Source organism: Cibotium barometz, chromosome 44 (genome assembly GCF_041138505.1).
Source record: "Cibotium barometz isolate CiBa-2024 chromosome 44, ASM4113850v1, whole genome shotgun sequence".
NCBI classification, from domain to species: Eukaryota; Viridiplantae; Streptophyta; class Polypodiopsida; order Cyatheales; family Cibotiaceae; genus Cibotium; species Cibotium barometz.
In genome coordinates, this window is record NC_141089.1 from 31,533,568 (window position 1) to 31,555,486 (window position 21,919).

General features: G+C 35.7%; 1 protein-coding gene across 1 annotated transcript; it reads right to left on the reverse strand.

The window, feature by feature from the left end:
- Positions 1 to 2,047: 2,047 nt before the first annotated feature.
- On the reverse strand, positions 2,048 to 3,072 carry LOC147613207 (germin-like protein 5-1). Its single transcript, XM_086782469.1, has one exon. It carries the CDS (start codon positions 2,926 to 2,928, stop codon positions 2,251 to 2,253), a length of 678 nt encoding a protein of 225 aa, XP_086638595.1. The 5' UTR covers positions 2,929 to 3,072; the 3' UTR covers positions 2,048 to 2,250.
- Positions 3,073 to 21,919: the final 18,847 nt, after the last annotated feature.

Sequence of the window (21,919 nt, forward strand, 5' to 3'; positions counted from 1 at the left end):
CATGTGGAGGCTAACATAGATAGAAAGCAAGCAAGCAAAAATAGAAAGCATGTGGACCCAACACCATTTCCATTTTTGACCTTACAAAAAACCTTAATAAACATAACAGAATTTTGGTGCATTGAACCCAAGGTTTGTACACACCAACTAATCAATTAATCACAAAAAAATATTTTGGGTACATATTGAGTTGGTTCCAATGCCATTAAGCCTGATGTCAAAGAGGTACACATCTTACTCAAATACCTTGCCTGAGGTCAGAGAGATACACATCTTACTCAAATATCTTATTGAGGGCTTCATTACAGAGGCAATTTTGTGAAAGATTTTAACACTAGCAAGCTCAGCACCACCATAAAATCTTGCTAACGCGTCCTTCCTAGTTTGAACCATAGGGTCCTAGATAGGATTTATTCGGGGTAGGAGCACTTTGTGTAACATGTTTACTTTTTGAGAGGCCATTGTAGCAGTCCAGACCTGTTAGTATGCATCCGTTTGGCCTTCCTTGAGAGCTGTATGATTTGGATGGGCTTCCTAGCCATGTGGATGAGGGAGTACTTGTTGGCACTTTACTCCTTAACCCAAGACCAAGTTTTCATTGAGGGTATGCAAGGTAAGTGCTTGTTTATCTTCTGGGTGGTCTATCAAGGTTTGCCCCCGAGTGCTCACATTTGAAGCCTTCACAGGGCATCAAAGCCCTTCAAACATTCTAGAGAAGGCCTCTTAGAAAATAGGATTGCAAAAGAAGGCCAACATTTTGAAAAAATTTCTAATTTTATGCATAAACATGTATATGAAGTGAATTTCTGAAGGTCAAGCTCAAGCTAGTCTATGGCCTTCCAATTGAAGGTTAGGTAGGCCTTCAAATTTAAGCCTTGTTGCCCCCTATCTCTTTTTTTTTTTTTTTGTGGTTGGTGCCATGTGAAACTTCTTGCAAGAATGCATATGATGTAGGTTTATAAGGCCTTCATTTACCCACTTGTCAATGACTCAAGGGGTGCACTATTAAGAAACCCTATGTATCACGTGCGTTCAAGGGGTATTTAATAAACCCCTTACCTATGAATTTTTCATGAATAAAATGAACCCTTTTTTTTATAGACTTACGGGTTTTTTTTTCAAAACCAATTAAAAAACCCCCTTTTGTAAATGTATTTATGTAAATTTACCTTAAAAATTTTATATTAGTATTCCACACACCACTCCTTTTGATCACCTAATGTAAGCCTTTTTACTAGAGCTCCAAGATGGTTACAACCCACCAAATGTAAGCTTTTTTACTAGAGCTCCATGGTGGTGTGACAAACCACTACACCTATGATACATCATTTCCTACTCGACATTCTCCAAATCATGCACTAATTAAAATAAGCAGAATAAAAAGTATATGAAAATGACATAAGTTTAAGAGTCCATTAATCGTTGTGATTGAATGAGTTGGATGGTTCATTGTTCAAAGGCACATGTATGATGTTTTGTAAAAAGTGGAAAAAAGTTGGAAGTCTAGTTGAAAAGGTAGATTCCTTAGCTGCGTGGGAGGATTGAGATATCCTTAAAGAGCATCCTAGGGAGCTTAAGAGAATCAAAGGATTTAATGCAAATCATGGAAACAGAAGTGGATCTAGATGCTCATTTCAGGTAGCTGGTGTATACAATGAAGTGCTTGGTAGTCAATTGTGGGAGTTTTAAAATGAGATTGTTTGTCAAAAGAGATTATGAGAGGTAGGTTTACAATAATATTATTCTTTTGCATTAGGTAATTATCATATCATTGAGCTTCTTAATTTAGGATTTCATCTATTCGACCATAAGTCCTATTATTTCCTTGAATCTACCCTAGCTTTAAAGAAAACCAAGTTTATTGGTGCCATGTCATTACTCGAGGTTATAAAAAACTTTTATAACCTCGGATAGTTCATTATATATAAACCTAGTATATCAAAACCTATATCTAAAATATCTTATTTGTAAATTTTACATATTTAAAATTAACCCTTTTTCAAAACCCTATTAATGACACCTTTTTTAATAAATTTCTTTCTAAAAATTAAATAAGAAATATTCTTCCATGTTGCAGATAAAAGGTTACAATACTTTGTAAGTGAATGCCTGGACATTAAAAAACCAATAGCACCAAGGTCCTTGGTGCCCACAGAGTCACACTTCTGAATTTTTGAATGGCAGTGTAAATTAATGGCGAATACAACTAAACTCACAGAACTATTATTGGAGTAGTGGACAGACTCAAATCTAGGTCTTGCGGATGTCATCCTTCAGATGTTCCACCTCGCCATCGCTGATCTGGAAGGCCTTGGCCAGCACAGCGTCATTGATGGCCGGGTTAGAAGCGAAAGTGGCTTTGGCGACCTGCGAGGTGCCGGGGTTCTGGCTGGTGAGGGCGGCGATACCCACTGCGGGCTCGTGACCCACGTTGAGTTGGAAGTGTACAAGCCCCTTAGGGAAGATGAAGAGGTCCCCCTGCTTGATGGTCGTGGAGAAGAGCTTGTTTTCGGTGGTGACAAAGCCCACATACAGCGAGCCCTTCTCCACGTAGAGAAGCTCCGACGCCCGGGGGTGGACGTGGGGCGGATTGAGGCCGCCGTCCGCCGCGTAGTCAATGCGGGCCATGGAGATGCCGAAGGTGTTGACGCCCGGGAACTTGGCCGCATTGGCCAGTGTGACCGCCGACCCCAAAGGGTTGGATGTATTGCCCGCCTTGGCTATGAACGAAGACGCAAAGTCCTCCGCAGTCGCCATGGCCGCATCCTTGCAAACGAAGCCGTTCACCTTCACCGTGGAGTTAACGTCTGCTACACAGATGTCCTGGAGAGCGTCTGCATCGTTGGCTACGAGAAGCGAAGGGCATAGTGATAGGATTAATACAAGCACGAACAAGAGGGGAAGAGAACTACTGTAAGAAGACCCCATGGTGTGCAGAAAGCAGGTAGGCTGGTGGGCGGCTAACGCGGCTGAGGACTACCTTATAAAAACGTGAAGAAGTGGTAGATACAGTGCCGTTCTCGAGGTTTCTGCAGGTGAGAGGTTTTATTCACCACATTGGAAGCAAGCGGCAAGTGCAGAGCGCGGCAGGTATAACTGGTCTGTCAAAGCGTACCAGCTCACGGTTCAAGACTTTTGCTTTCCACTTTACTTTCCACGCTTCAAGACGACGCGGGGGGGGGCGAGGGCCACGTTCCATTTGTTCGGCCTTCGCTTTCACGTCGCCAGTCCGAAAATGGTAGGTATGCTGGTATCTTTAGTCATATGATCCACTTCAACAGCCTCTGAGCTCTCCCACGACCTACTGCCATACTTAGCCGGCCAGTTAATGCTTTGCTCATGCGGCCCGCCGCTGCTGGGCAGCCCTCAAATTTGAAGTGCGACCCTATTTTTTCATAAGGCAGTTGCCATTGAGGCAACCTTTTAACCGACGGCTAATTTTTTTCATCATCTTATTTATCTCAACGACGGGAAAGGGAAAAAAATATTCCCTATTTCTGGAAAATGCCAGCGAGACGGCGGGATGTGGCAGAGGGTGGCAGCAGCGAGAATTCGGCGAATTTCAGAGTGGTGCCGGTGGTGTCTTTTTTTTTCTTTTTTTTCATGATGCGCCTTTTTTCTCCATTGGGCTTGCGTTTGAAAAAATGTGTGTTTTGCCCGTGGGTAGCCCCATTCTGTCTCTCTCTCTCTCTCTCCTTCCTTCAAAACTCTCTCTACCCCTCAAGGCTCTCCTTCCTTCAAAACTTTCTATACCCCTTAAGGCTTAGGTTCAGGTTAGGGATATGAGCATTACTGACGTCCCATATGAGGATATCCGGCTCGAGAATAGAAGGCAAACTCGACGTTTGTCGAGCTAGTGAGCAATGTCAAGCAGAAAACATTTGCTATTCGAAAAGGGGAGAAATGATGAAGCATCTTCTACGAGTACATGGAATAAAGTATTCCATCCCATGTCGAAAAACTGGGCATCCCCTAGGTGTGATCAATAGAAGCAGTTTGAGATCATCACTATATGAGAAGCAATCTCGAGCTCGGTTCAACGATGTGGCATACAAGTTCGAGAGAAATAGAAAAGTATGAACAAGGGAAAATGAAAGAGTTGCTTGAGACGTGGGATGCTATGGAGGACACCAAAAAACTTGTAGAGGCACCAAAAGAAGAGTTTCGGAAAGGAGCTTTGGCCAAGGTAATGGATGAATGCATGACGAGACGAGGGATGGGCGTATGTCAGCTATTCAAAGAAGGATTGATAAAGGAGGATACGAGACACATATAAGCCACATTATTTAAAAACAGTAAAATGCTTGTTTTTCTTGTTTACTAAGTTGCTCTTTTTCTTCAAACTTGTTTTCTTTCTCTAGAAACGTCGTGCTCCACAAAGTAGTCAATCACAGGGAGTCCAAGTAATGGTTGATGGTAATGATAACAACCATAACCAATTATCTACTCCAATATGTGAATCTTGTCCCTTTTTTCTCTAGTATGCTTACTTGTGGCTCCAAATGGATGAAGTAAAAAGCTTCCCTCTCTATTTTGTAGAGAAAGCTCTCAACATGAACATGGTTCGTTAATGTCAATCTTGGGTTCCCCATGAAGTCTTTCAAATGGGCATTTGAGCAATTTTGTGATATGATTTGGAGAGCACTCCAACCACAGTGAGGTAAACATTTGGAGAGCACTCCAACCACAGTGAGGTAAACATTGGAAAACCATAGAACAAGACATTTCATATGCAAATTCTCAACCTAAAACCATTTGTCTTACCGGTGCAATGTGCAAAGGTAGTGTTGAGGGTCGGATCTAGACAACGAATTGAAATAGATAATGCCATGGTCTTCCCATGGTGAACGTATGAGATTTTTTATGTGATTGTTGTACATCACAAAGAGAACCCAATGGTCCATTAGGGCCAAAAACGTTAAAAAAAAGGCCACATTTTAATCACTTGTACCGGTTTGGATTAAGCTTTGGACACATGGAAATGTGACATTCAACCATAAATATGACATTGGGTGTCACATCCACTTTTTACTAACTTCACTAGTTTTAGCTATTTTAGTGGGTTATCACCACTTTAATGTGATATAGTGCGGCTATTTCAACGTCACTTTAGTGGGTTCCAATTTCAAGGGTATGTCCTCATGTGCCAAATGTTACTACTTCAAAAAGTAAAAATTTAAAATTTAGGTTCCTCCCAAAATGAGTAAATGCATTTGAATTCTCTAATCTACCATGATTGCACCTCTTTCTAGTCGTCTTTTTGCATCATCCTCTCCTCTATTCATTATCTAACAATGTCAAGACAATAGTCTAACTCGAGGCGCACTCCTAATGCCATTTCATCATGCATTTTTCATAATGTTAAAGATGATTAGGGTGTGTGAAATGGTATAAACTTCAAATTAAACGATTGGGTGACTATGCAACCATCATGCAAAGGTCCTCATAGGATAAGAAGGCAAAGAAGAGGCTTAGTACAATACCATTGGAAGGGAAGTATCTTGGAATTCAAGATAGTAAAAGATGGATGGAAGGCAAAGGTGCAACATGTGTACATGACAAGAGAGATGCACATGCATCCTTCTACTCTAGCATCTATATTGCAAGCTCATTGTAAGATATTTTTGTAATTTTACTTATGTTCTTTATGATTCTGTGGCTTATTCACATGTGTTGTATATGTGATAGATGTTTATTGTAAGATTCCTCCCCCAACCCCTTTTTGATGTCTAGTATCTTCCCCTGTAATCAACCCTCTTCAGAAATATAAAGACCCTGTTGCTAACTATTTTAGCCTAGAGAGAGGAAAATTATTCTAGAGAGAGAATATTCAGATTTTGAATATTTTTGGATAGAAAAATATCTCTTATAATTCAGATGAGTTCCCCTGAAACAGAAATTCAAAAAGAATTTTCCAATGTGCAATTGGAATTAATTGGAAATAGGTATAAAGAACCTTAGTCTAAGGGTCTAGATTTTCAGAAATCTTTAGACTATGGTCCAATTAAGGTTCCTATGGGCCAATAGCATCAATCCATGTGTAGGGAAGAGATAAATCCAAATTTGTAAAAAGAAGATACCCAAAAATGAGTAAATGCTCACATAAGGTGAAGAGTTGAAAATGTACAAGGTTTATTAGTAAAAAACTATGAGCAATATTAAAAATATGAGATATTTTGGGTATCCAAAAATGAGTAAATGCTCACATAAGATGAAGAGTTGAAAATGTACAAGGTTTATTAGTAAAAAACTATGAGCAATATTAAAATGATTCCATTATGACACATATGTAAGGAAGGGGAATTCTTTAAAGGAGGTGCATATTTCACATAAGATGAAGAGTTGAAAATGTACAAGGTTTATTAGTAAAAAACTATGAGCAATATTAAAATGATTCCATTATGACACATATGTAAGGAAGGGGAGTTCTTTAAAGGAGGTGCATATGTCACATGCTTGAATGAGTTTTAAACTCATAAAAATTGAGATATTTCATCTCTCCTCTCTCCTCATTCAAGTCTAGTTCCAAAAAGTTAGCTTAACTGACCTAAAAATGGTCAAATATTGACCAAACTGATTTAGAAAATTCTAGAATCAGTTTGTTTGGTTAGGAGCTCAATTTTTCCTATAAATAGAAGCCTCCCCCTTGTTGAAAAATAGATAGTGTTTATGCATCGTTACTCTACTCCACCTAAGCCAAGAACTGTGAATTCATTTAATAATTCACTAGTTTTTGGAGCTTCCCTCTTTCTTCAATCCCCATTAGTGGCTCCATCAACATACTTAACCAATTGATTGGTTGGGGGCCTCTACCGTGAACAAAGAATCAAGCAAGTTGTAAGGTAATTAGTGAATATTGATCTTTCTATAATTTCTCAATGTTTCTCTCTTCTCAACCCCTCTCAAGCTTGAGAAGTTTAATTGGTATGGTTTTTTAAATGCTATTGAAGTTTGAATAGTAGTGAAGAGTTACATAATTTAATAAATGCTATTGAAGTTAATTTTCATTTATGTTTAAATTCTAATGATTTTTATGTAAATTCTCTCTCTCACTCAAGAAATGGTCATACTCATGACCCGTTCTCAATCCAAATCAAGCTTTTCATAAAGCTTTTCCTTAACCCAAGATTAAGCTATGCTTGAGGTCAAATTAATGGCTTTTTTCTATGCTTTTAGTTTATGTATATTGATGATTCAATCCATTATGGATTAATAATCCAATTAGAGATCATTTTAATTATTTCCTTAATGATAAGCATTATCCCTTAGAAAAATTGAGATTTATCAGTCATAGCAGCGGAGCTATGGCAAAATTTTTATAAAAATTATGCATAAAATAATTTCATTCAAAGCATAAAAAGAGGACTTCCTACCATATTCTAGGAATTATCATCCTAGATTAATTGAAAGAATTTCATTACAATCATGGAGAAATTGAATTTTAATATCATGCATAAAGGATAAGTTTTTATATCAAAAGTGTTATTTTTACCATTTTTATTTCATGCATAGAAGTATGCATAATGGATAAATTTTTATATCAAAAGTGTTATTTTTACCATTTTTATTTCATGCATAGAAGTATGCATAATGGATAAATTTTTATATCAAAAGTGTTATTTTTATCATTTTTATTTCATGCATAGAAGTATGCATAATGGATAAATTTTTATATCAAAAGTGTTATTTTTACCATTTTTATTTCATGCATAGAAGTATGCATAATGGATAAATTTTTATATCAAAAGTGTTATTTTTACCATTTTTATTTCATGCATAGTGGATAAATTTTTATATCAAAAGTGTTATTTTTATCATTTTTAATTTTCATGCATAGAAGTATGCATAAAGGAAAAATTTTTATATCAAAAGTGTTACTTTTATCATTTTAATTTTCATGCATAGAAGTATGCATAAAGGAAAAAATTTTATATCAAAAGTGTTACTTTTATCATTTTTAATTTTCATGCATAGAAGTATGCATAAAAGAAAATTTTTTATATCAAAAGTGTTACTTTTATCATTTTTAATTTTCATGCATAGAAGTATGCATAAAAGAAAAATTTTTTATATCAAAAGTGTTACTTTTATCATTTTTAATTTTCATGCATAAAAGTATGCATGAAAATTAAAAATGATAAAAGTAACACTTTTGATATAAAAAAATTTTCTTTTATGCATACTTCTATGCATGAAAATTAAAAATGATAAAAGTAACACTTTTGATATAAAAAATTTTCTTTTATGCATACTTCTATGCATGAAAATTAAAAATGATAAAAGTAACACTTTTGATATAAAAATTTTTCCTTTATGCATACTTCTATGCATGAAAATTAAAATGATAAAAGTAACACTTTTGATATAAAAAATTTTCCTTTATGCATACTTCTATGCATGAAAATTAAAAATGATAAAAATAACACTTTTGATATAAAAATTTATCCACTATGCATACTTCTATGCATGAAATAAAAATGGTAAAAATAACACTTTTGATATAAAAATTTATCCATTATGCATACTTCTATGCATGAAATAAAAATGGTAAAAATAACACTTTTGATATAAAAATTTTTATATCAAAAGTGTTATTTTTATCATTTTTAATTTAATGTAAGATTCTCCCCCAGCCTTCGAGGTATACAGGAGTAAGAATCTCCCTTTCTGATCTTATAATTATTCTCTCTCTAAAATAAAAGAAAGATTCTGTTTAAAAAAGGAAGAACCTTTTCCCTGAATACTTCTCAAGAGTCCCACCTGTTTTAAGATTCAGAACAATGAGTTCAGAAGTGAGAATCGATGTTTTGGATATCAAGGTTTTGGTCTTCATTCGAGTACGGCCCAAAAGAAGTTCTTTATCTCTTGGGAAGTATAAGAAGTTATCTCCCAGATATTGTGGACCAAAGAAAGTAGGTGATTTAGCTTACGAACTTCTTTTATCTCCTCATCTCAAAGTTCTAAATGCCTTCTATAGAAAAATATGCCAAACCCAAATCATGGAAAGACGGTAAAACTTCAGTGGCAAGTTACCGTTGGCTTCTAAGTTACGCTAGCTCCTTCCTTTATATAAGTCGTAACTTTTACTTGTCGTTCACAGTAATCTTACTCCCATCGATCTCCTTTCTTTCTTAATCTCCTTCATGGCTTGGCAACAAGAATTAGTTTTATCCATAATGATTCCTCACCTTCAAGACGCAAGTGAGTCTGTGAAGAAGGATTTTATAGAACAGTATGAGCGCTCACTTTTTCCTCACCTAGGAACTTCTGTAGCGCAGACCAAATGGCAGACCTATCAAGACATAACTAGGGTAACACCCTGGGGTCAGCAGCACTTTCGTAACAATGTCCGCTTGGCCATGGTTATCGAAGCCTTGGGTTTGGGTCCTCGATACTACTGCGTCATGAGATCAAGACATATTGGGTTTTTTGAGCGGGTCTTCTTACTGGCGTGTTTTCTTCCTCATGAGAAGATATGCCTTTACCCCGTTTTTGGCTTGCCTCTCAGAGGTCCTTTTGTTAGAACACCTCATACCACTGAGATAGGCGCAGCAATAACCCACAGAATCATTCCCATAGATGAGTTACCTTATACTTGTGCAGCTTGTGAGGACTGCTTTTGTGACCATATGATGGACGGGCTTATGGAAGTGTAAAGAGTTCCTCTATCTTTACTGTATAAGTTCCGAGAATGAATAAAGTTTAAATCTTGTTCGTATTTTGAATCTTGCTCTCTTTAAGACTTATCTTGGTGGTTAATCTTGATTAAAATTTTTCTCTAAGTCTCATATTCGTGAATCTTGCGAAATTATCACAAGTTGCGAGATGAGGACATCTCGCGTTTTTTAAGTGGGGTAGAATGTAAGATTCCTCCCCCAACCCCTTTTTGATGTCTAGTATCTTCCCCTGTAATCAACCCTCTTCAGAAATATAAAGATCCTGTTGCTAACTATTTTAGCCTAGAGAGAGGAAAATTATTCTAGAGAGAGAATATTCAGATTTTGAATATTTTTGGATACCCAAAATATCTCTTATAATTCAGATGAGTTTCCCTGAAACAGAAATTCAAAAAGAATTTTCCAATGTGCAATTGGAATTAATTGAAAATAGGTATAAAGAACCTTAGTCTAAGGGTCTAGATTTTCAGAAATCTTTAGACTATGGTCCAATTAAGGTTCCTATGGGCCAATAGCATCAATCCATGTGTAGGGAAGAGATAAATCCAAATTTGTAAAAAGAAGATACCCAAAAATGAGTAAATGCTCACATAAAAGTATGCATAAAAGAAAATTTTTATATCAAAAGTGTTACTTTTATCATTTTTAATTTTCATGCATAGAAGTATGCATAAAGGAAAATTTTTTATATCAAAAGTGTTACTTTTATCATTTTTAATTTTCATGCATAGAAATATGCATAAAGGAAAAAATTTTATATCAAAAGTGTTACTTTTATCATATTGGATTTCATGCATATAGGTATGCATAAAAGATATTCTTTTTATACTAAAAGTGTGATTTTCCTCATAAATGGATTTTATGCTTAACTTAGATGCATAAGAGAAATTCTTTTATTCTAAAAGTGTAATTCCCTACCAAATTGAAATTATGCATAAGAAGATGCATAAAAGATTGATTTTAATTTCGAAAGTGTTAGTCTCCTTAAATGGAATTTATGTATAAATAAATGTGTAGAGAAATCTTATATCAAATATAAGAATTCTCTTTTAAAAAAAAGATATGAAATGTGATAAGATGTGATAAGAGGTGTATGAGATGTGATAAGAATTGATAAGATGCGTATGGAAAGTGATAGGATGTGATAAGAGGTGTATGGGATGTGATAAGAATTGATAAGATGCGTATGGAAAGTGATAGGATGTGATAAGAGGTGTATGAGATGTGATAAGATTTGATAAGATGCGTATGGAAAGTGATAGGATGTGATAAGAGGTGTATGAGATGTAAAAAGATGTGATAAGATGTGTATGAGATGTGATAGAATGTGTTAAGATGAGTTAGGATGTGTTAAGATGTATATGGGATGTGTTAGGACGAGAATGGATGTAATATGGTTGTATGAATGTGATGTGGATGTATACATGTAGATGTATATGTATGAATGTGAATGTTGATGTGGATGTGGATGTATGGATGTAGATACGGATGTGTATGTATGTATGTGGATGTGTATGTATGAATGAGGATGTAAAAATGGACGTATGTATATAGATGTGGATGTATGGATGTATGTATGTAGATGTGGATGTATGGATGTGATTGTGAATGAAGAGGTGGATGTGAATGTATGGATGTAGATACAGATGTGGATGTATGTATGTAGATGTGGATGTATGGATGTGATTGTGAATGAAGAGGTGGATGTGAATGTATGGATGTAGATACGGATGTGGATGTATGTATGTGAATGTGGATGTATGAATGAGGATGTGAAAATGGATGTATGCATGTGAATGTGGATGTATGAATATGAATGTGGATGTGTGGATGTGGAAATGGAGGTATGGATGTATGAATGTAGATGCGGATGTATGCATGTAGATGCGTATGTATGAATGTGAAATTGGATGTATGATGTGGACGTACGAACATGGATATGTATGTAGAATAATGAATATGAAGATGTATGTGAGATAATGTAGTCTATATGAGTGAATGGATGAGAACGAGTACACACTGAATGGAATGTGGAATAAGTAATGTGGTCCGAGAGTGGATAATATGGAAAGACTCTTAGAGTTCGTTATAGAAACTGTATTTGTGACTGTTTGTAAATGACTGTTTTATGTCAAGAATGCTGGAGAAGCATTTTGACCGTCTTGAGGATTAAGGTCATGAAGACTGAACTGATAAAGTTGCAACTGCTAACGGAGAGTCAATGGAGGACGTCTCGCCTAGCAAGGTCGATCGAGGTCTTGACCAGCCTCGGCTCGATTTAAATGGTGAGCTTCTGGTACGGTGGATGAGGGACCAAGGAAGCGGCCTATGAGTGAAGCGCTAGGTCACCTGCGAAGGATCCTAGAGGGTGCTGACCATACGGTGCTCGGGCTCTGGGTCGCCGAAGATACCCACACGTGCGTCGTGGAAGATATTGGAATAAGGAGTAAGAGTTGTTTTCTGAAACCGGGCATGGATCTGGTTGATTGACCTTGCTGGTCCTCAACAGATGAGTCCATGGCTCTTTTATATGGATCTGTGGATTGATCTTGCTGATCTTCCACGGAGACTCCATTCTATTATATGAATATATTGCCGGTTACTATGAGCTAGGAACCATGGAAAAGGCCCCTGAGAGAACAGGTGGTGAGCGTTTTGGTTGCCAATGATGCCATAAGTATACCGATGAAAGAATGACTGGAAATAAGGATTCAACCAGAGACTTTGAGGATTGTCATCAGTGACATAATGGTTTTATTAAAGGATTGTTTTAAAGCTAGTTGATGCTAAGAAAAAGGCAATTTCATATTGGGTGTGTAAGTGGTATGACTAGTTTTATGTTTGCATGAACTTCCGGCTAGGGGGCCTTGGAACTCTTTTCCTTGGTACCCGGGACAAAACCTAACCAAATTCCAAATTGGATCCCATCACTACAGTGGTTGGGCGGTTGGCTAACCCATGGGATCGGATGGGGTTAGGCTGGACTGATGGATCCGTAAATCGAGATTTAATTTCTATTATTACGATAGATGAAGTAAATCCCGGATAGAAATTGTTCTATGGATAGGAATCAACGGCTGTGCCTCTTGATGGGGAGAAAAGCGTTGATCCCAATGATCCAAGTGCAAGTTCTTCCTTGATTTGACCAAGTACCGTTAAAGGTGCAGTCAGATCAGTTTGATCAGTAATGATCTTGACTACGTTAGAGTAAAGAGTTATCCTGGTGGAATCGCCCGTGCTTTCCGGGTAAAGGAAGTTTTTCCGGTTTCGGTTTTGGACAAACCGACGGATTAGTCTCTTGTCCGGATATCCGTGGGCGAGGCCCCGAGTGTGGGACCCCTGTCCCGCGCGAGAAGTGCTACTTCCGCTGCTAGCACCCCAAATCCGTTGCTCGGTGGGAATAGGGATCTCACATTTATCCATCAACAAGCATTGAGTGGCAACCTATGGAGTCATTCATTGGGACTTTCAAAGGCATGCATGCTAATCTTGGGAAAGTATTATTTTTTGATCAACCATCTAATTTTTTCATTAATAAACATATATTTTTATACAACGCTAAGTATATTGTCTCTATAAGACCAGAAGCTTATGGAAGACTGGAGAGTTTGGCTGTACCAAGCCTAAATTCATTAGATTGGGACTTTCCAGACAAAGATACTCTATTAGCATTTAAATCCAAGATTGTCTTGGATATTCAGAAGTCTATGAAAGCAAGAAGGATTTCTAAGAGGATTAGGCTATCATGGTTTATATCTCTTCATGTATTTATGGCATGTTTTCGAGAAGCAAACATGAAGAGGACAAAAGCAATGTGGCTATCTACACATATATCTAAGTCTAACTTGGATAATGCAGTTGTAGCAGAATGAAAAGTGAATGAAGTCATCCATAGGGGTGATCTTATAAAATGTAATGCTTGCATTGAATCTGTGGTGATGGCATACAACATCTCTCGTCAAACCTTATACATTAGCTTAGAGTACAGACAAGGAAAAAGAGTAGAGGGACTTGGATGTCATTAGATTCAGAGGAAAAATTTCTGCAGTATGACCTAACAATCAACTTGAGTGATGATGACAATAGAGTTGTCCCTATAGATACAAAATGGACTTTAAGGGATGTGTGTATATCTTTGGAATTTCTATTAGATGCCATACCATCAGACTATAAATTTAAGGTTGATGGTATTATGGTGGGAAGAAGGTCCGAAAATACTTTTAGCTGCATGAAATGTTTGCCCCCTGTAATCCTGAAGTTTTCTTAATACAATATAATTTTGCACCCATCTATCTTTTCTTGTCGATTTATTTTGTAAAATAGTTATTCAACATTTTAAGACAAGATAACTAATGTAAAATGAGAAATAATATATTTATTACAATGGTAGTATCTGTACAAATTAGTTGGTTACAATGTATGAGAACATAAAACTATCTACTTCACAGGGTCAATGTCCATAGAAGCCTTTGCCTCTTCGCCTTCCTTGGTCGGCTTGGACTCCGATTTCTTGGATGTTTTCTTTGACTTAGCCTCTTTTTCCTTATATTGTTTCTGTTTTCGAGAAGTCTTTCCCTTCTCCACGTGTGTCATTTTCTTCTTCCCAAATTTCAACGAAGACATCATAGGTCCTTTCCTTTTCAATGGCTTCTTTGCCATCATAGGTGGAATTGATGGTGGTGGTGGTGGTGAATCTAGATTTGCGAGAAGATTCACATGACTGTCGAGTATTAATCTGATTGCCTTTGCTCTCACCCACCAAATGTATGTGTTTGTATAACATGAAGTTGTGAAGTGCAAAAAATCATGACTAAAACCTTAGTATATATTAGGATATAAAAGTTTAAGAAAAATATTTGAATTTTTTACAACTCTTTTTGATGTGTCTATCAAAAATACTCACATCTACTCTTTTTGATATGTCTACTGGAAATTTCGATTGCATATATCTCCATGTGTTTGCGACCTCTCTCTGTCCACATGAGCTTCCATCAGTTTGTAATGGAACTTATAGCAATGATAGTCCTTGTTTAGACTTTTAACTAAAGATTTATTACAAACTTTAAAGCTATCATTTATGTTATTATAACTTACATGCAAAATGCAAAACTGATGTAGAGTTTTATTGTCGAGGAGTGGAGGATGGAGTTTTCCTAACCTGCTTATTATGCATTTAGATGCCCTACAAAATAACAAATCACATAAATTACTCAATCTAATACAAATTGAATCTTAAACACAATCTCTATTAAAATTAAAAACTTACAATTTGGCTTCTCCATGCATACCAAAAAGCATGGAATTCAAGAAATATGTCTTTCTTTTCTTGATATCAATTATAATTACACTCCAATGGCTCCTACAAAATAGAGAAAAGAAAAAATAATTGATAGAGATGTATAAAAAGACATAAAACAAAGTAAAACATATTTAAAATAAAATACTTACTTTTCATTATAAGATACAATTACATATTGCACCTTTTTCAATGTCGCATCTCCTCAACCATTCTTCGAGCCTTGCAAAATTGGTGCTTATTTCTCTTACATAGACATAGACTATGGGGTCTAGCAAAAAATAGCAAAATAGGCCTCTGGGGGTAGGGTGGACAAAAGAAGCCTACAAAAAACAAATAAGAGGATAAATTAGGTAGATAGCTTATATACTTGAGAGATATCAAGATCGCAGCATCATTTATTTCTCGATTTCTCTTTGATAGTATATACATGTCTGCCAGTGCTATATTAAGATACTCTGCACCATCAACAAAATCTTTCACATGAACAACAAGTTGTTCAGGTACATTCTTTAAATCCTGTAGATTCTTCTCTTCAAGGTCTATCAACTCATCTCCCATTATTCTTTCTTCATCAACCCTCCTTTCTTCCTCATAAGACATCTGTTCTTTGCCCTTCTCAATCTTTATTTGATCTAAAGTCCTAATATCCCTATCATGGGTAACATCCTCAACAGCGTGATATACGGTATCACGTGTTACCAAATCTTCATATTCACGCCGTCTTTCCTGCCACGTTGGTGGATGGAATCAGTCATATATGTGCTAGAGGTTAGTTGTGCTATTCCTATCCCTCCCCTGTAAACTTGGCCAGATTTGAAACCTTACACATGTGAGGTTGAGTTACCCTATTACAATGATTAAGAAGAATTTCATGTGGTTTCTTCCTTCTTGCAAAGCTACTCTTCACCCAAATTTCCTAAAGCTTGAGTTACCCTATTACTGATGTTATGACACACGAGTGTCCACTAGTGGGTTTTTCTTTCGCCTTGGTGATTCATGTATAGCATGGCTCAGCAAGAAGTAGCCTACAATGGCCACTTCCAACTATGAAGCTGAGTACAGGAGGGCAGCTTTTACAGCTACAGTTGAGTGTGTGGCTCAGACGTCTTATGGTTGATTTGGGTGTTGGTGGGCTAGCACTACAATTTTCACTGACAGCTAGAGCGCAGTAGTAGTTGTGAGGAACCCAATGTTTCATGCTCACACTAAGCACATTGAGGTGCATTGAAATATCCTTGTCCCCATTGCGCAACGAATTCTGGGGTGCTAGCAGCGGAAGTAGCACTTCCTCAGTGAGGCAGGGTCCCTCACTCGGGGCCTCACCCACGTATATCCGGACAAGAGACTAATCCCTCGGTTCTTCCAAAACCGAACCCGAAAAAACTTCCCTCGCCCGAAAAGCACGGGTGATTCCTCCAGGATATTTTTACTCTAACGTAGTCAAGAGCCTTAACTAACTGAATTGATCTGATCGAACCCGTAAGTTCCATAGTCAGATCAAGGAAAAGACTTGCACTTGGATCATAGAGACCAACGTTCTTTTCCTCATTGAGAGACACAGCCGTTGATTCTTTTCCATAGAACAATTTTTATCCGGGATTTACTTCATCTATCGTACCATAGCGGAATTGAGTCTCATTTTAGGGATCCATCAGTCCCAGCCTAAGTCCAGTCCCGTGGGTGGTGATGGGATCCATTTAAGAATTTGGTTAGGTTTTGTCCCAAGTACCAGGGAAAAGAGTTCACAGGCCCCCTAGCCAGATATTCATGCAAACTTAAAACTAGTCACACTAGGCCCGTGGGTTAGCCAACCGCCCAACCACTGTGGTGATGGGATCCATTTAAGAATTTGGTTAGGTTTTGTCCCAGGTACCAGGGAAAAGAGTTCCCAAGCCCCCTAGCCGGATATTCATGCAAACTTAAAACTAGTCACACCACTTACACACCCAATATGAAATTGCCTTTTTCATAGATTCAGCTGTCTTTAAAAACAATCATTTAATGAAACTATAGTATCACTGATCATAATCCTCCAAAATATCTGGTTGAATTCTCATTTCCAATCATTCCTTCATCGGTGTACCTATGGCATTATTGGCAACCAGAACGCTCACCGCCTGTCCACACAGGGGCCTTTTCGATAGTTCCTAGCTCTCATAGTACCCGGCAATATATTCACTTATAAAAATCAAAATGGAATCTCTGTTGAAGATCAGCAAGATCAACCAATAGATCCATATAAAAGAGCCATGGACTCATCCATTGAGGACCAGCAAGGTCAATCAACCACATCCATGCCTGAATTCAGAAAACAACTTACTCCTTGTTCCAATATCTTCCACGACGTACGTGTGGGTATCTTCGGCGACCCAGAGCCTGAGCACCGTATGGTCAACACCCTCTAGGATCCTTCGCAGGTCACCTAGCGCTTCACTCATAGGCCACTTCCTTGGTCCCTCATCCACCGTACCGAAAGCTCACCATTTAAATTGAACGGAGGCTGGTCAAGACCTCGGCCGACCTTGCTACGCGAGACGTCCTCCATTGACTCTCCGTCAGCTGTTGTAACTTTATCAGTTAGGTCTCTATATGACCTCATTCACAAGACGATCAAAATGCTTCCCCAGCATTCTTGACATAAAACAGTCATTTAAAAACAGGTCATAAATACAGTTTCTATAACGAACTCTCGTCCTTCCACATTGTTCCACATCAATCCACATCCATTTCATATGTATTCCCATTCTCATCCAATCACATCATTTTCATCTCATCACATCTTTCCTCATTTATCCTCATCACATCTCATCCACTCGCATCTACCCATATCCACATCTCATCACATCACATTCATTCACATTTCATCCATTCACATCACATCACATTCATTCACATCTATCTCGTTTCACATCACATCACATTCATTCACATCACATATTATCCATTCACATCTATCCCAATTTAGATAATATCCATTTCACATCACATCTCATTCATTCACATCCCGATTCACATCACACCACATCTCATTCATTCACATCACATATCATCCATTCACATCTATCCCAATTAACATCGCATCCATTTCACATCACATCTCATTCATTCACATCCATTTTACATCACATCACATCTCATTCATTCACATCCATTTCACATCACACCACATCTCATCTATTCACATCCCATATCATTCATTCACATCTCGATTCATATGACATCACATCTCATTCATTCACATCACCATCCCATCACATACATTCTATCCACATAACATCACATCACATCTATCCACAACATATCTCATTCATACACATCTCATCTCATTCATCCACATCCATCCAATCGTTCACATGTATAACTACCCACATCTATCCATACATTCATATCTATCACTTCACATCCACATATATTCATGTCACATCACATCTCTTTACATCACATCACATTTTTTCACATACACATCCACATCCATTCTTTCACATACACGTTCACATCCATTCTTCACATACACATTTACATCCGTTCTTTTCACATACATCCACATCCATTCTTTCACATACACATCCACATCCATTCTTTCACATACATCCACTTCCATTCTTTCACATACACATCCACATCCATTATTTCACATACATCCACATCCATTCTTTCACATGCATCCACATCCATTCTTCACATACACATTCACATCCATTCTTCACATACACATTTACATCCATTCTTTCACATACACATCCACATCCATTCTTTCACATACATCCACATCCATTCTTTCACATACACATCCACATTCTTTCGCATACACATCCACATCCATTCTTTCACATACATCCATATCCATTCTTTCACATCCATTCTTTACATACACATTTACATCCATTCTTCACATACATAATCACATCCATTCTAGCGTAAGACAGTCCTTTAAGAAAACAGAGTTTCTAAGCAAGTTTTAAGTTTGATTTTCTTTTGAATATAAGGAGTATTTCTTGAATTAGTATCCCCAAAACTTCTTGATCAAAATTCTGAATTTCATACCAGAATTCCTCAAATTCTATAACCTTGATCCACATATCAATTTGAAGGGTCTCAAACTTAGTTTCAGATTTGGTGGAGTTTTGAGTGTATTTTTCTAAATTGGTCACACCTTCTTTCCCCTTGAAACTGACGAAAGAGTTTGGTCTTGGTCATAGTCTGATTCAAGGTTCGAGTCGGATAAGATTTTTCTTGAACTATCTTTCTCGAAAAGGTTTGGTAATTCAGTTACTATTTTACTGAATTTCTTTCTTTGAATATTCACTTAACTGATTTCTAAAATAGTTACGAATTTCAATGAGGAATAAATTAATCATTTATCTGAATATTTTGATCTCGATAGATTTCTTGAAATTTTCTTTTTATAATCCGTGTGAATATAAAATGATAGAAATTTCTCTCTTAGAGTATTTAATTATTCATTTATCAAATACTCATAGAATTTAAACATGAAATTTAAGAGAATTCTAATTTTGATATAAAAATTCTTTATGCATCTATTTATGGATAAAAATCAACTTCAATGGGAATAACACTTTTATTAAAAAAATCTTTTATGCATCTATTTATGCATAAAATCAAATTTAATAGGAATAACACTTTTAAAATAAAAAGAATTTCTTTATGCATCTATTTATGCATAAAAATCAATTTTTATAAGAATAATGCTTTTATAATTTAAAAAAATTCTTTTATGCATCTTTCTATGCATAAAAATCAAATTTAATTCTTTTATGCATCTTTCTATGCATAAGAATAACACGTTTGTAATAAAAAAATTTCCTTTATGCATCTTTCTATGCATAAAAATCAAATTTAATAAGAAAAACACTTTTGTTTTAAAAAAAATCCTTTATGCATCTTTCTATGCATAGAAATCAAATTTAATAAGAATAACACTTTTGTAATAAAAAAATTCCTTTATGCATCTTTGTATGCATAGAAATAAAATTTAATAAGAATAACACTTTTATAATAAAAAATTCCATTATGCATCTTTCTATGCATAAAAATCAAATTTAATAAGAATAACACTTTTATAATAAAAAAACTCCATTATGCATCTTTCTATGCGTAGAAATCAAATTTAATAAGAATAACACTTTTGTAATAATAGAAAAATTCCTTTATGCATCTTTCTATGCATAGAAATCAAATTTAATAAGAATAACACTGTTGTAATATAAAAATTTTATTTATGCATCTTTCTATGCATAAAAATCAAATTTAGTAAGAATAACATTGTAATTAAAAAAATCCTTTATGCATCTTTCTATGAATAAAAATCAAATTTAATAAGAATAACACTTTTGTAATTTTAAAAAAAAATCCTTTATGCATCTTTCTATGCATAGAAATCAAATTTGATAAGAATAACACTTTTATAATTAAAAAAATTCATTATGCGTCTTTCTATGCATAGAAATCAAATTTAATAAGAATAACCCTTTTATAATTAAAAAATTCCATTATGCATCTTTCTATGCATAGAAATCAAATTTAATAAGAATAACACTTTTATAATTAAAAATTTTCATTATGCATCTTTCTATGCATAGAAATCAAATTTAATAAGAATAACACTTTTGTAATAAAAAAATTCCTTTATGCATCTTTCTATGCATAGAAATCAAGTTTAATAAGAATAACACTTTTATAATTAAAAAAATTCCATTATGCATCTTTCTATGCATAGGAATCAAATTTAATAATTAATATCAGTGATATCCATGCATATTTATAGATGAATATGTACATGGAGTAATCAAAATATTTCTTTTAGATACAAAAATGGTGGGAATTACTCTTTTGGAATAACATAAAAATAAACTTTTTTTCATAAAATTCTGGAAAATTTTACCATAACCTCCTTTGTATGGCTGACCATTTCTCATTTTTATCTTCTTCATTTAACTTAAATTAACCCAAATTAGATTTATAGAACTCTAATCTACACAATTTTCTAAATTCAAGAGAGTAAACAATAAGAAGAGTTTAATTAATCATTTAGTTAATCTTTCTAGGATTGAGAAAGGTTGGAATGTAAAGAAGAGAAGGGGGTGGCCTTTTTATCAAAGGTATAGCATTTGAATTTAATTCAAACATTTGCAAAACATAAAAATCAAGAAAACCATAGATTTTTCATTAAAAATTCATAAACAAAGTTAGAAAATCAGCTCTTACATAGAGCTTGTAAGCTCTCCTTTGGCTTGAGGGATTGAGGGTTATACTCTTGTTTGAAGCAAGAGTGGCCACCAATTCACTTTGGAGGGGATTAGGCCAAAAACAATTGAATTATTAAAAAATTCAATGTAGATGGCTCAGGGAGACAGGAGTAGAGTAACAGTGCATAAAACACCATTAAGCTTTTACAAAGGGGGAGGCTTCTATTTATATGAAAAAGTGAGCCCTTAACCAAGCAAACTGATTCTAGAATTTTCCAGATCAGTTTGGTCAATTTTTGACCAAACTGATTCTAGAATTTTCCAGATCAATTTGGTCAATTTTTGACCATTTTTGGGTCAGTTCAGCTTACTTTTTGGATCTAGTTTTGAAATACGAGAGAGGAGAGATGAAAATATCTCATTTTATTGATTAAAATTTAGGGTAATGATGAGAAAAAGGCACCTACTTCGTGAGGGGAGATCCCCACTCTGAGGTGTCAAAATTCAGTTTTTTTAATTATTTTCTTTGGTCCTTAGTCCACTCTTCATCTTACGTGAGCATTTACTCATTTTTGGGGGGTTTTTCTTTTATTCTTTAATTTATCTCCTCCCTACACTTGGATTGATCCTATTGGCCCATAGGAACCTTAATTGAACCATAATCCAAATAATTTTGAAAATCTGGACCCTTAGGCTGTTAAGGTCCTATTTTCAATTAATTCCAATTGCACATTGGA

What these genes read in the sequence shown, in the direction of transcription:
- LOC147613207 (XM_086782469.1), bottom strand. Translation starts at nt 2,928, where the DNA reads ATGGGGTCTTCTTACAGTAGTTCTCTTCCCCTCTTGTTCGTGCTTGTA.